The sequence below is a fragment of the Lytechinus pictus genome, chromosome 18 (genome assembly GCF_037042905.1).
Source record: "Lytechinus pictus isolate F3 Inbred chromosome 18, Lp3.0, whole genome shotgun sequence".
In the NCBI taxonomy this organism is placed as follows: Eukaryota; Metazoa; Echinodermata; class Echinoidea; order Temnopleuroida; family Toxopneustidae; genus Lytechinus; species Lytechinus pictus.
Window position 1 is genome coordinate 832431 of NC_087262.1, and position 14994 is coordinate 847424.

The 14994-nt window shown below is 36.3% G+C and overlaps 1 protein-coding gene and 1 non-coding gene across 3 annotated transcripts; both read left to right on the forward strand.

The window, feature by feature from the left end:
* The first annotated feature begins 258 nt into the window (after positions 1-258).
* Positions 259-12884, forward strand: LOC135157565 (uncharacterized). Of its 2 annotated transcripts, XM_064113595.1 has the most exons (7): positions 259-871; positions 3169-3341; positions 3804-3881; positions 7017-7185; positions 7636-7703; positions 8450-8563; positions 9849-12884. In XM_064113595.1, the coding sequence occupies exons 3-7, from the start codon at positions 3837-3839 to the stop codon at positions 9993-9995; spliced, it is 543 nt and encodes a 180-aa protein (XP_063969665.1). In that variant the 5' UTR covers positions 259-871; positions 3169-3341; positions 3804-3836; the 3' UTR covers positions 9996-12884. The 2 variants fall into 2 exon arrangements, with proteins under 2 accessions (XP_063969665.1, XP_063969666.1); XM_064113596.1 differs by lacking the exon at positions 259-871 and having other exon boundaries at positions 2926-3341.
* Positions 11845-11915, forward strand: TRNAA-AGC (transfer RNA alanine (anticodon AGC)). Its single transcript has one exon. It is a non-coding gene; the product is annotated as a tRNA-Ala (tRNA).
* Positions 12885-14994: the final 2110 nt, after the last annotated feature.

Genomic DNA, 14994 nt, shown 5'->3' on the forward strand with positions numbered 1-14994 from the left:
TACCGCAGTACAATTGAAGTACTTGTAGAACCGTGGTACTATCGTGGTACTACCGTGGTACTCTTGCAATAGTACCGCGGTACAATTGAAGTACTTGTAGAACCGTGGTACTATCGTGGTACTACCGTGGTACTACCGTGGTACTCCTAATCACTAAATATGGCTCAGAATATGCTTATTATCTGTATCAACATCCATTTTTACTAAATAAACTGGTTTTTAACAAATTGTGATAGCCAACAAATTCCTCATGTATTTCTTGGTTTTTAATTTCTTATGTATTTGTTTGATATTATATTTTTTTTGTTTTTCTTTTTATGGAAAAAATATTGAACATTATTCAACAACTTTTAGCCCCAAATCAAATGATTGCAGTGATGAAAAAGAAAAATAATGAGGGTTTTGACTATTCTTTGAAAAAAAAAACAATTCCCACAGGATTTGTACACAAATTTATATAGGCTAATTAATCTTTACATGCAATATGGACATTGAACAGTAAAATCATGCGATGTAATATGTACGCGATTGTTTGACAATCGTGATCACCTGAAGGACGCATGCGCGTATCTCGAAAAATCACGTGACGCGCGTGCACCTTTTTTATTGGATCGTAGAAAGGCGCGCGCGATCGTCTATTTTTCATTCAAGATCTCAGCTTCACTATGCCGCCACCAGCTTCAGACGAGTTCTTCTGTCTTTTTGAATTTGAAAGCGATGACAGCGTCGAAATTGGACCATTTTCTTGGATATTAGACACGGACAAGGATGTGGATCCTGAAAGCTATGTCGATCAAGCTGTTGATTGAAGTTATGTGGGTCAGTGGCAGCAAAACGGAGAAGTATCGAGCAACAGTGTTGGCTGTAAATAGTAAGTCCGTACGGTGTACCCATGCAACTCAGTCCCATGCATCATGCATGCATTACTATACTATACGATAATTGTGGTCATACATATTTACAATGACGTACATGTCAACGAATAATGTCAAAAATACATATTCTCTGCATAAAATCAAATTGAAAATTATATGATCGGCTGCACAATCTCATAATGAACACATCTGATGTCATACAATATTTAAGTCTAAAGAATTTAACGTAGGCCTACATATTTTTCTTCAAGTTCAAATCGACTTTCAAATAGATCTAAACCTTCCAAAAAGAAACTGCGTCTGCGAAGCCGAAGACAAACGTGTGCATGGCCATGGGAATGTAACATTATTGTTGACATGCTCACTCACTGCCACCATTCCTAATCCTAATATATTCTTGTCATATGTGTAAAACACCTTGTGTATGTAGTAGATCTACTTGTGACTCATTAACCCATCAAGGACGAGAGCTATTTAAAGCCTAAAGGCTAAAGGCCAAATTGATCATTGTTTTCCTCTACAAATTGGCAACTCGTATTTGTCGTAAATTTTGTTGGCCATTATTCGTTAAAATATCACTACCATCCCACAAATATGCGGGGCTTAGCCTTAGGCACTGATGGGTTAACAACAGTCAATTGACATGGTCCATTGACTTGTACCACTACCATAGTACCAGTATTACAGTCAATGTACTATTAATTAGATCTATATTGATTCAAATTGTTATTTTGGTAAAAAAAGGTCTACAATTGCACACCCCCCTGGCATTTCAACAAATATTTGGCCGATTGAAATTTGCACAAATTGATGCTCTAACTAATAATGATTGATATGTGACAAAAATTTCAAAGAAATTCGAAGGCGGGAACTCACGATATCGCCTTATCGGTGTCAACATGGCAATGGCTGCGATTGCGATGCCGATGGAGAGTAGTTGTTGCCTCCGATCGTACAACCAATTGTGATGGATCACAAACAATTATAACGCTGTGAGTGTGATAACATTAACAAGACTTTTTACATTTTTTTCTGTTATTTTTTCCCTTATAATTTATATTCATAATGGAAAAAAGTTTATCACATGTTATGATCAGCGTTATTATTGTTTGGGATTGATCGCAATTGGTTGTACGATCGGAGGCAACAACTACTCTCCATTGCGATCGCATTGGATGTCGATGCCGATATCGTAATGTATTAATCATTATTAGAGCATCAATTTGTGCAAATTTCATCTCAATCGGCCATACACTTTTGAAATGCCAGGGGGGTGTGCAATTGTAGACCTTTAGGCTTTACCGTTATTTTTGTTAACTGAATTTGACTTTGTATTTGAATGTTCTACTAGCTACTCTTCTATATTATAAACATTGTCTGTGATTTATGTTCTGATGTTCGTACATTGCCATGATGTTGGTATATTGCAGTGAGTGCGATGTAAACAGTGGCACTGACCACATGATCACGTAGTACTAGTAAATTTCCAAGACCAAGCCTCACATGCATTATCAACATGTCTGTTATTTAACTCCGGGCATCGCTAGCAGATTTTTTTTTTTTTTTTTTTTTTAATTATTTTAAAGCAGTTTTTCGCTGCGCATTACTCCCATTAGACATTTTTGGCTCCGGATCACTAGCGCTGTCGCGCTAGCGATCCCCGGAGTTACATGTCTGTTAACTCCGAGGATTGCCACGCTGCGCGTGGCGATCCGAATCCACTCAAAAGTGAACAAAAAAAGTTCACATTTGTGCAGCTGAATTCAGCTTTAAAATAATAAAATCATGCAATACTTAATTACCACCAAAATATGACGCAATATGCTAGCTTTGCTGTGCCTCCATAAAAGAATCGGATTTCCCCCTCCATTCGGCACAAATTCAGTCATTTAATGGCTTCCGAGACTTCCCTCCCGTGGCCAACTGCACAAATGTGAACTTTTTTAGTTTTTTGTTCACTTTTGAGTGGATTCGGATCGCCCCAGAGTTATGTCTGTATGTGTGGCGCTGACGAGCTGCATGAATGATGAGGTAGGTACTAGAAATTGACAATCTGACATAAACATGATTATGTGCATGATTATTTTTTAGAAGTGCCCTAGCCTGTTAAAAAAAATTTTCGGGGTCTCCCTGATATGTTAAAGCAATTATCATGATTATGGAGACATTTGAAAAGTGATTTTTGTATTAATTATTTCCATAAACCAAACCAAATGAGGAGTGGGAAAGCTCCAAGTGAGTTTGTTTGAAATTGTATAGTTAATTTTTTAATTTGTTTCAAAATTGTTTAAAGGATCCAAGGATAATCTCATCAGAAAAAGGAACAAGATGTGTGACGGGCAATCAATGGAGACTGATAAGGAAACTGGGAGAGGGAAGAGAAAGAAGAAACCAACACGCACATACATGTATTCATCTTCGGAGTTGGAGACGGATGATGAGGAGCCTCAACCAAAAGAAACAAAGGTGTGTGTACATGTGTCATATGATATCCCAACACTGGAAGTAATTTTTGATGACTGACAGATTAACAAAATCTTTCTATCCAGTTATCATTTACAAACTCATCAACAAACATAGTCAATAAATCCTTTACAGTTTACAGAAATAACATTGTTGGCTTTGTTTCAATATTATGCAGCTCAATCATATTTATAAACAAATGTTCTGGTTAAAATGTATAAGGAGGGATATTTGTTTTCAATTTGTAGAAACAGAATAACATGTTTTTGCTCTTTTTTTAAATTTCTTGGGTGCTTAATACAGATGGTTCTAAGCGTCTACATATTGCTAAATTTTTCTTCATGAAGTAACTGCAATCGCCAATGGTTGTGTAACTTGTGTGCCTAGACAATTCCCAAGATGCTAAACAGTACTATTTAAAAAAAATCATAAAATTGTTTTTACTTCTATCTTTTCCTTTTTCAGAAATCAAAATAAAAAATTTCACAGTGCAATGAGATGGCCAGGGATCTCAGGAAGCAAATGTTTGGTGCCAATGAAACGGTATGTGCAGCTATTTAAACACCTTGGAATTGCAACTTGCAAGCGTGATTAATCTAAGGTACCTGTTGATGCATAGTAAGCTATAAGTTTGTTCACATATGCAAAGTGTCCTAAAATCACTGTTATATGACAATTAACTAAATGCTCAGTCCTGGGCAAGTCCAAGATAACGCGCGTGTTACGTATGGGACATTTCAGAGGCTTTTATTTCCAGAAAAATGGTGTAAAGGAACTTTGATTGCATTGAATTTAACCATGGTGATTGATATCCAGGAGAAGTGTATTCATGTAAAAAATTGTGAGAAATGACCTTGACAATGAGATTTTAGAAGAGAAAATGTGTGCTGTTACGTATGGGACCAGAAGAAAAGAGATTTTTTAAATTTCTTTTTCAAGTTGAAATTGCTCAGAAAGTATTTCATTTAAAACCTTGAAACTCACTGTGATAAAAGTCACAGCACTCAAGTTTACCAAGGATAAATTTCATGTAAAAAGGCAGAAAGCTCTAAGTACAGGCTCTGATTAAAGACAGATATGACGTGTTACGTATGGGACATTTTTTCCCCTATTCGTTTAGTGTGTGGAAAGCGTATATTGGATTTTTGGTCTGGTTACCAAAGTGAAATAAGCTGTAATTAATCAGATTTGTTTGCAAATTGTCAGGAAAATGAAATTCCAATAAAATTTACAACCATAATCATATTTGATTATATTTTTCATTTTTATCTATTTTGTTTCATACGGGCATGCTGCTAATCAACCACTAACTGATTTGAACATGTATTTACTAGTGCTAATTATTATAGAAGTTTTGATGATATTTTTTTGTTTTTTTTATTTGGGGGTGGGGGCAATTTTTATACATTCACTGGGCTTTTAAGTTGTATAATTAAACTGTGTGAAAATGCCTTTTCTATTGTTCAAGAAGAACCACTTGAGTAATACCAGCTATAGATCTACAAACAAGTATGATCATTCTGTGCGAATATAATGAACCACCGTGCACCGTTCTTGGTCTATATTAGTGTATTTTCCCTAAATATGAAATGCCATGAAACAGTTGCATGATTTCTAAAATGAAAGCATACACACCCTTGCTTTTATCAAATACATCTTTACTACCTGTAGATTTAATCTTGAACAGGGGGGCCACAATATGAAATAATACACAGTTAAAATTCTTGATGTTGTCACAGTTTCTAACAAAACTTTTCTGAAAGGCTATTTTTTATGGGCATCTTCTGCATCATCACATAATTTTTGTAAAATTTGTTCTTTTTTTTTTTTTGTTATCCCTCTTCACTGTATTTATCTTACTCAGTAGCTACACTTTCCTCTGTAAAGATGTGAATTTCTTGATTGGTAGTAACTGGTGGAGGTAAAAAAAAAAATCTGTCTCTGGTTCATTAGCAAAGCTGAACTTTGTTTTGCAAGACTTGTTTTCTTCCTCATGATTCCGAGGCTGACAGTAATGGCAACTGTCTGATTGTCATATATTTTCACCTTTCTTACAAATTAATAAATAAGAGGGTATTTTTTAATCAAATTATAGCATTCTTTCAATCTGAATCAGGTTCTTCTGGATGGCTTAATGTTGTTGCATTTCTTGAAGAACAAATGTGCTCCTTCATATTCAGATTGTTCTCAAATGAAGTGATGACTTCTGTATGGATTATGCTCTACCTAAATTAATATATTTTACACATTTCATGCTGATTTATTTTACCTACCTCTCCCCATTTAGAATGCAGCAGTCTAGTATTGTCTCAAGACAGTGGCTGCAAGATTGGGATGCATGCTGCAGGCTCATTGACCATTCATGTACTGAGAAACTATTGATGCCTGCTGCATGTACATTCGCATGCAATATATATGGGGATGTCCCATACGTAACACATTGTCACATACGTAACATTATTTCATTTGCTAATTAAAAATGGGTCTAATTGTTATTTCTTTTCTTTCTAACCAGTATCTAACTTCTTAACACAATAAATTAGAACTTCCCAGAATAGCACTGCAATAACTTTTACAAATTCAGAAATAAACTAAAAAAATGTCCTCAATTTGTTACGTATGGGACAATCGCTGATAGGACGCGACCTAATTTGCATAATTAATTGCGTCGTGCATAAATTTTCATACCAAATTAAAATAGATGATGAACCTCTTAGGTCCACATATTAATAAAATTTCAATTGTGTTCCTTTAAAGGTGTAGATCAGTAGTGGTTTAGGAACTCGAAATGTATTTGAAATCAGGTTAATGGGTATTTATATAAAGAAAACATCATTAAAGAACTATCGTGGAATTTTGGACACCTAATTTTACTTCTGTGTGATTTTATGAATGAAAAAAGGTTGATCTTGTATCCATCGAAGAGCGAAAATTCGTTCGTAAAATTCAAATATCAATACACACGGCCGTTATCGACTTTTGTACGTGGGCCACGTACAAAAGTAAATATCTGTTTTCTTTGATATTTCAGCCATTTCTGAACCGATTTTGATCAAATAAACGTGACATTTGTTTAAAATTAATGATCTTACTTCAGTATTTTTAGTTATTTTCATTCCAGCTCCCAAAATAGTTAAATGGTTCCAACGCCCTCTCGCCCACTACTGATCTTCCTCTTTAAATAATAATGATTTTTTATATTTGTCCCATACGTAACACAGCATTTCTAATTTATGCAAATTAAGTCACTGAAATTTGCATAAATTTGCATGATACAATTTATTCCTTCACAGAATTTTAAATTTCAACTATCATGCTTCAAAATGACACCAAACATTTCAATGTTGAGCAAAGATGAAATTTTGTCTTCTCAGGGGACCTTATCTTGGACTTGCCCTCCTATTGATTGCTACAATTTTAACACATTTGAATGAATCCTTTAAAATTTTCATTGAACATATTTAGCTAAGTAATTAAACATTATAAATGTACAAAGTCAATATATTTAGTTAGATAAGTATGCTAATTGCCATGTAAAATCTTACAAATCCTAATTCACAGTGAAACCTTGTTATTGGTCAAAATTAACTAAATCCTGTTATGACGAGGTAATTGCGCTGGTTCACATTCATAAACCATACTTTTTAACTAGTGTCCGATTTGTTATCATTCTGACAGAAAAAATCAAATGGACGTACGGCAACGGGAAGTGGAACAAGTGGTGAGATAATTGACCTGAAAAAGCAGTTGGAGAAATCAAGGAGAGAGACTGAGGATCTGCAGGTGAAGCTGACTAAGGAGAAGGCAGTTAGGGAAAAGATACAGCAACAGCTGTTGTTTTTGCAAGGTACAGTATTTCCTCCCATTATTTAGTATTCAAATGCTTGGACAATACCTCATAGTCATATACCTCACATATTCGTTAAACAAACCTTTAGTTTATGGTGCCCTTTTGAGCCCATTTAAATAATTCATGTTGAATAGTTGGTAAAAAAAAAAGTTGGAATGAGGGGACTTGTTCCATATGTTAACAACTCTGTATAAGCCTTCTGAACTTTGTGAAATTCATGGAGTGGCTTCTTTTTCTGAGGTATCCCAATCTCTCAAAGAAGTTTTCTACTTTTTTTTATCTGTGTCATGATCTTATGTTTGTATTAAATCTCCAGCTCTCTTCTCCATTCTAGAGTATTCAGCTTCGGTTTGGCAAATTTTTCTTCATATAATACCTTCATAGTTTTAAATAGTTCAATTTTTAGTGGTATGAATAAATATCTATGTTATTTTGTTTTTGTTCAAGGAGTGCCTAAATTCATCGAAACCTTTAAAGGGTTCATAGTGGATATGGAGGAGATGTCGAGACTCAAGGTATGTTGTGAATCTTAAGGGGTGGTCACACTGGACATGACTATACCCACGAATTTGCTGTATGCATGTGGTACGAACTAGTGCTCTATGTCTACTGTTCACATATTTGCCAATGCCATGAGAAAGCAGTAAGAATCCGATAACACTTCCATCAAGAATGGAGAAGAACCAGTACGATGTCTTGCGAACTCAGTATGATTGCAGTAAGAATGGTGGACAATACCTATGACATTCTTACTGCAATTGTACCAAGTGTGTAACCCTCGTACTGGTTCTTCTTTCTTGATGGAAGAGTATCGCATATTTACTGCTGTCTCACTGCATTCTTGTGGCATTCGCAAATATGCATACAGTATGCATTGAGCATATGTAGGTATGGTCGATACATGGCGAACTACGATCGTACAGGTTAATACCGCAGGCAAATGTGTACAGCATTTGTGGGTATAGTCATGACTGTGATCACTCCTTTAGGCAAAGCGATTCCAGGCCAGCGTGCATTTGTGTTTATGATGAATTACTCTGGATGGATCGTTATATTGTATAGGTCTATGAAAACTGAATCAGTGGGAATTAGTAACTATTTAGAAGTCATTTTTTAGAGGAGGAAACATGCATGCAAATCTCTTATGCTATTTGCTATTTTCTGTTTGCTTTTGTTTCCTTTGATTGCTTGACCTACTTTGCAGTAAAATCTTGGTAAATATTTGATGGTATGAAATATGGATTTTCGTTTTCATTGGCAGGCTGATCATGAAGAGATGCACTGTCCATCAGGAGGGTCATCTACATCATCCTCGCCCGCTCGTTCCTCCACCCAGTCCTCCACCCAATCCTCGCCATCATCAGCACGACCACAGGTAATTACTTCATGTATAAATATTTTAGTTCGACTAAGTGGCCCAGATTCAAAAAGAAAATTTGTACATAACCATGATTAACATTGATTACTGCTCGTATACAAGATAACAATTTCTAATTATATGATGGTTCGAGCTTGCAAATCGGCAAAATATTTCAGAAACATTTATTTGTTGCATTAAGTGTGTACTGTCAATATTGTTAACAGTATTTAGTCCTCACCAGGCCAGGTTAGTCTATAGCCCGCACCCCCCCCCCACAAGAAATCTCGGCCCCTTATAACGAGGTGTTTGGGACCATCGATTTTACCTTGTCATAAGCGGTATCTCGTTATAAACGGCAGATTCAATAACACATATAGAAACACATTTACAATTGGGACCAAAGGATTCTCCTCGTTATAAGCGGTACAGGGAAACCCCGTTATAACGAACTCGCTTATAACGAGGGGAATCCTTTGGTCCCGATCGTAAATCTGTGTTTTATATGTATTATTAAATCTGCCGTTTATAACGAAGTACCGCTTAATATAACGAGGTAAATTTGATGGTCCCGACCACCTTGTTAAAACAGGGTTACCTGTACTTCATTATAAGCGAGCTCGTTATAACAGGGTTTCCCAATATCATGATCACTTCTGACAGATGTACCCGTCCATTATGTAATTTTTACTCAGATTACAAAGCTACCAGCAATTTTGATTTGATAATATTTTCTTCATTCATTGTTCGTTTATAGTGGAAAATGTGTGCCATCATGGACATTACATATTTGGGCAAATTATGTAATGGATCCTGATGGTACACATTTTATGAAATAGCTGAACATTTGATGAGCCAAATGTTTGTAAACTTGTAGTGTATAAACTTGTTCATAGCTTTGTATTCAAAGTACAAGTTACATCCTTTAAATTGTGCGATAGCGGAAGCAGGATTTTTTATAGTTCGCAATCGAAGATCCATCTAGTTCATATTTGTAATGTCTTTGACTCTGGAATAGCCCGTATCAGCCTACTTATTATAAAAAGATATCACTGCCCAATCTATGCAGGGCTAGTGCTTAGCTTTTTATTTACAGGTGAACATAACACATTAAATATATTTGATCATAGACTTGTGTGTTGTAGAACCTAACAAGTTTGTGGCTAATACAGAGCTTCTTTCTTATTTCTAGTGGCCAAATAAAATTTCAAGTGGCCATTGGCACCCAAGTCGTGCTATGATTCTCATTTACCTACCTTGACTATAATCTTTTTTTTTTTGTTTTTTACGTGTTCCTTTGCAGGTCATGTCAAGTCAAAGTTCCCAGGAGTGTCATCATCGGAAATCCGCATCGTTATGCGGAACAAAGTTGGCAACGAAATTAAGTTGGCCAAACGTAGATCTCAACCGAAAGAGAACCAAGCCAAAGAAAACCAAGCCAAAGAATTAAACCAAGAACCACAAGATGAGACCGAATGAAGCACTTTGTCAAGATGACTAATTAATTAATAATGAGCTAAGTCTTGTTACTTACTAATTATCCCCTGTTCACTGTCCAGAGGAGGCAAATTTGCGCGACCTGCCACATTCTTCGCACCATTCAGTGACGAGGTCAGTAACATGGGCCTGCCGAACACTGCCAGCATCAGAGGACTTAACAAGCACATGCATATTCTGTTCCAAATATAATTTAGTATGATCATCATGATGCGACCTATCCGAGTATGCCATGTTTGGTACGTTTCTGGCACTTCTGAATCGCCCGTCGCTCCTGTGTATTTTTTTGGTTGATTGGAATATGTTTTAGACCACAGGCATTGCTATAATGCTTGCTACAGACCAACATTAAAAAAAATAATAATAATGTTTTAATAGGGGCCAGAATTATCCTTATCTGATATATTAAAGGTGCTCCTGCATCGTTTATCATACACACAGTGCCATCTTGCGCACAAACTAGCCTAGTTCAAAATGGCGATCTGTAGCGTAGCATCCCAACGCTTGATGATCTTTAACATTTCACCTGTTTCTAAAGCTATTTTGATAAAAAGCTCTTCATGGGCCATCACATCAATTCTAGGCATGTATTGTGTTTTCCGTCCAGCTGGTACTAATATATTAAATTTTATGTTTTGGCATGTGGATATCAAATGACAGTGCGCACGCATCAATCAGTGTTCTTTGTTGGCACCCTTCTAAACAAATAAGTGTCAAGAACTTTCTTGTTGAGTAAATTTTGATCTGATAAGGAAACAATTTGAGATTTTTTTGTGCAAAAAATGGCATTTATATATGATCTACGGATAAAAGCCCAAATTCACCTTGAAGAATGGAATCAAATCAGACTAACAAGAAACTACGTCTCTTGGAAGACATCAAAATTTATATGGGGAACCTAAATTGCCTCAAACATGCATTAAAATTTGAGACATTTGGTATTGTTAATCTGGTCTTTAAACAAAAGCGAATGGAATTAAAATTGCTTTTGTTATGATTTTGAATGACGGGAATATACCAAATTATTTCATGTTCCTGATTGTTCCGTACTCTATTTGCCAAAGATATTGCTGAAATGTATTCATTGTGTGCTGAAAAATAACTTTGATAATGTGTATGCGTTTGACGCCATTTATTTAAGTGGCAAATTTCCTCTCGTCCTTTCAAAACTTTGCCTTGTGCCAAATAACAAAGTATGCTCATGTAACATTTTAAAGGCATTGTCTTCTATATGTGTACACAATATATTTACCCTACTTATTTGTTGTGTAAGGTCACATTGATAAAGTGCTGTAACAAATATTGTTATATTATTGATAGATTATCTGTAGTAGTTATAAAAAAGTACTAAAGTAGAGATGTTAGATATCTTCATGTTTTTGTTGCAACTCAGTACAGATGTTTTTAACTACAGTTTTGAGATATTATTGATAGATTATCTGCTACAATTTCTACATATATGATTCATTTATTTATTTATGATTCATTATTTAAATAATCATATTTTACTTCTATTTACTTACCTTGTCAAAGATTTTCTTTGCTCTTCATTACCTATAATATATATTTATGTTCAGTTTAATTCTCCACTCAATTCAATCTTTATTTGGAAATAAAGATTGAATTGACTGTATTATTCGTGTTAATTATATATTCAAAAAGCTGCATCACTTCGCCGTGATCCCTCGCATAGGCCTATAAAGTTGATTCTATCCTTTGGGTTTATGTCAGGTTTCTATAGCTTCTGACCATACGAGCATTGAAAGTTAAGGGGTTTATGGGACGAATTATCGACTAGGGCCGTCCATAGCTCAGTCGGTAGAGCACCGGGCTAGCAATCCGGAGGTCTCGGGTTCGAATCCCGATGGAACCCCATTTTCTTTGCTCTTTATTACCTATAATATATATTTATGGTCAGTTTAATTCTCCGCTCAATTCAATCTTTATTTGGAAATAAAGATTGAATTGACTGTATTATTCGTGTTACTTGTCAAAGATTGGAAGGAACTTGATTGATGTATGTTTTTGTTCCAACTTGGATACAAGTACGTGTTTTACAACTCAACAGTTCTTGAAAATTTTATAGACTTTATATGAAGCGTAATCTCAACTTGCCTTTACCATAAACATTGTGCTCGAACCTAAAACTCGTTAGTCATAGTAGTTATAAAAAAGTACTAAAGTAGAGATGTTAGATATCTACATGTTTTTGTTGCAACTCAGTAGAGATGTTTTTAACTACAGTTTTGAGATATTATTGATAGATTATCTGCTGCAATTTCTACATATATGATGCATGTGTTTAGTTTTAATGGTTTTAAATAATCATGTTTTACTTCTATTTACTTACCTTGTCAAAGATTGGAAGATTTATGTTTTTGTTGCAACTTTGATACAAGTACGTGGACAGTGTTTTACAACTCAACAGTTCTTGGAAATTGTATAGACTTTTTATATGAAGCGTAATCTCAACTTGCCTTCACCACAAGCATTGTGCGTGAACCTAAAACTCGTTAGTCATAGTTGTTAAAAAAGTACTAAAGTAGAGATGTTAGATATCTTTGTTTTTGTTGCAACTCGAGTACAGATGATTTTCACTACAGTTTTTATCATGTAAAATATTAAGCATATAACTTTAACTTGCCTTTACTTCAACCAACCATTCAGCCATTGTGTGTGCTAAAACTTCAGGAATCCCGTTACCTCAACCAACCATTTAGCCATTGTGTGTGCCAAAACTTAGTCATGTTAGTAAGAAAGTACATGATTACAGATGTTAAAACATATATATATATATATATATATATATACATATCTCAAAATAAACTTTTTATAATATTAATACTTTTGTAATTTTCTTATTACTGTGATTAAGCTAAATGAAATTGTGATCGTTTTCATAAAGGTGTGCAAGTACCGCAGTAGCACCAGGGTAGTACCATGGTACAGGTACCACGGTACTATCGCAGTACTATCGCAGTACAGGTTTACAGGTACAGCGGTACTACTGCGGTAGTACCGCAGTACAGGTACCGCGGTACTACCGCAGTACAGGTACCGCGGTACTACCGCAGTACCTGTACTGCGGTACTACCGCAGTATAGGTACCGCGGTACTACCGCAGTACAGGTACTGCGGTACTACGGCAGTACTACTGCGGTACTACCGCAGTATAGGTACCGCGGTACTACCGCAGTACAGGTACTGCGGTACTACGGCAGTACTACTGCGGTACTACCGCAGTATAGGTACCGCGGTACTACCGCAGTACAGGTACTGCGGTACTACCGCAGTATAGGTACTGCGGTACTACCGCAGTATAGGTACCGCGGTACTACCGCAGTACAGGTACCGCGGTACTACCGCAGTACAGGTACCGCGGTACTACCGCAGTACCTGTACTGCGGTACTACCGCAGTATAGGTACCGCGGTACTACTGCAGTACTACTGCGGTACTACCGCAGTATAGGTACCGCGGTACTACCGCAGTACAGGTACTGCGGTACTACCGCAGTACCTGTACTGCGGTACTACTGCAGTACTACCGCAGTATAGGTACCGCGGTACTACCGCAGTACAGGTACTGCGGTACTACCGCGGTACTACCGCAGTAGTACCGACCAATTTACCACGAGTACTACCGCAGTACTTGTACTGCGGTAGTACTGCGGTACTTGTACCGCAGTACTACCGCAGTACTTTTTTACAAGGGTAATACAGGGACACTAGCCTTGACTAGTACATAATTTATGTACAGTGTTTCTGGATAGCCTTGACAGACTTGTGTGTTAAAATGGCACTTTTCAAAAATTCCTAAAAAAATAAACGTAAAATTAGAGGGTCGAATGTTTACTACCATTGGATAGGATAGAAATCTGACATTTTCCATATCTGACCAGAGAAGGTAATCGTAGCCACCTCATTTTAAAAATAAATCGCCATTTAGAAGATTAAACTATCTTCAAGATAAAATCGTGTTTTCCTTCAGCAAGAAATTTATCCACACTGTCTGTGCTGCACTCGACCCAGGTGAGGTGAATGGATACCCGGCAGGATTAATTCCTTGGATGCTTGAGCGCCTAGGCAGCCCAGCTAAAGCCAGGGTAATATAAAAGCAGGGCCCGCTGGGAGAACAGTTTTTGGAACTGAAGTGGCTACCCTGGATAATACCGCTATTATTATTATTATTATTATTATTATATTTATTATTATAACTATGATGGGATTAAATAAGAACCTTGTCTATTTGTTGCTCTGGGCTATGAAGCTTCAGGTGCTATGGCAGCTAACAATGAACACGGTCCCTGCGCACATAAAAGAACAAACGTTTACACTAATTATGCAGTGTGCATAATACATAATCCTCTAGGGATCAAATTTATCAACTGAAACAGTAAAATAGCCCTAATTCTTCCGCCAGTCAAAAAATAGTTCCAAAGTCAATGATATGTCTTCTCAATTTGGGCAAAGGAAGTTTGGTAGTTACCATTTCTAGAATGAGTGTTAGATTTTCAATTATATTCATACACTTTTGTCAATGAGCTATATCAAATTGAAAAAAATTCAAATGGGCTGGGTCAAACGAATACCCTTAGCCTTCCTGTTGTAATTAGGGCTCTGTCGTCTGTCGTGTGTTGCTGCCCTCTACGTTCGTTAATTGTCTGTAATTAAAAAAATAAAAGTAAATAAAAAAAAAACCCGGGCCGCGCCGGCGCCCCTCGCACGAAAAAGGTGTTTTTTCAGGACAACTACAGTGGCGGATCCAGGGGGCGCGCGCCCCCTAATATTTGAGCGAAAAGAAAATAAAAGAAAAATAAAATAAAGATAAGGCGCTGCTTGAAAAAATAAAAATAAAGGAATGAAAAGAAAAGGCGCCGCTTAAAAAAATTATACACTGATATAATATTAGCAACAGTAAGGATAGACTATCCACCAGCAAAGCACAATCATA

What these genes read in the sequence shown, in the direction of transcription:
- LOC135157565 (XM_064113595.1), top strand. Translation starts at nt 3,837, where the DNA reads ATGGCCAGGGATCTCAGGAAGCAAATGTTTGGTGCCAATGAAACG. An exon ending in TGTTTGGTGCCAATGAAACG is followed by an intron (nt 3,882 to 7,016) that starts GTATGTGCAGCT and finishes TCATTCTGACAG; the next exon opens with AAAAAATCAAATGGACGTAC. An exon ending in ACAGCTGTTGTTTTTGCAAG is followed by an intron (nt 7,186 to 7,635) that starts GTACAGTATTTC and finishes TTTTTGTTCAAG; the next exon opens with GAGTGCCTAAATTCATCGAA.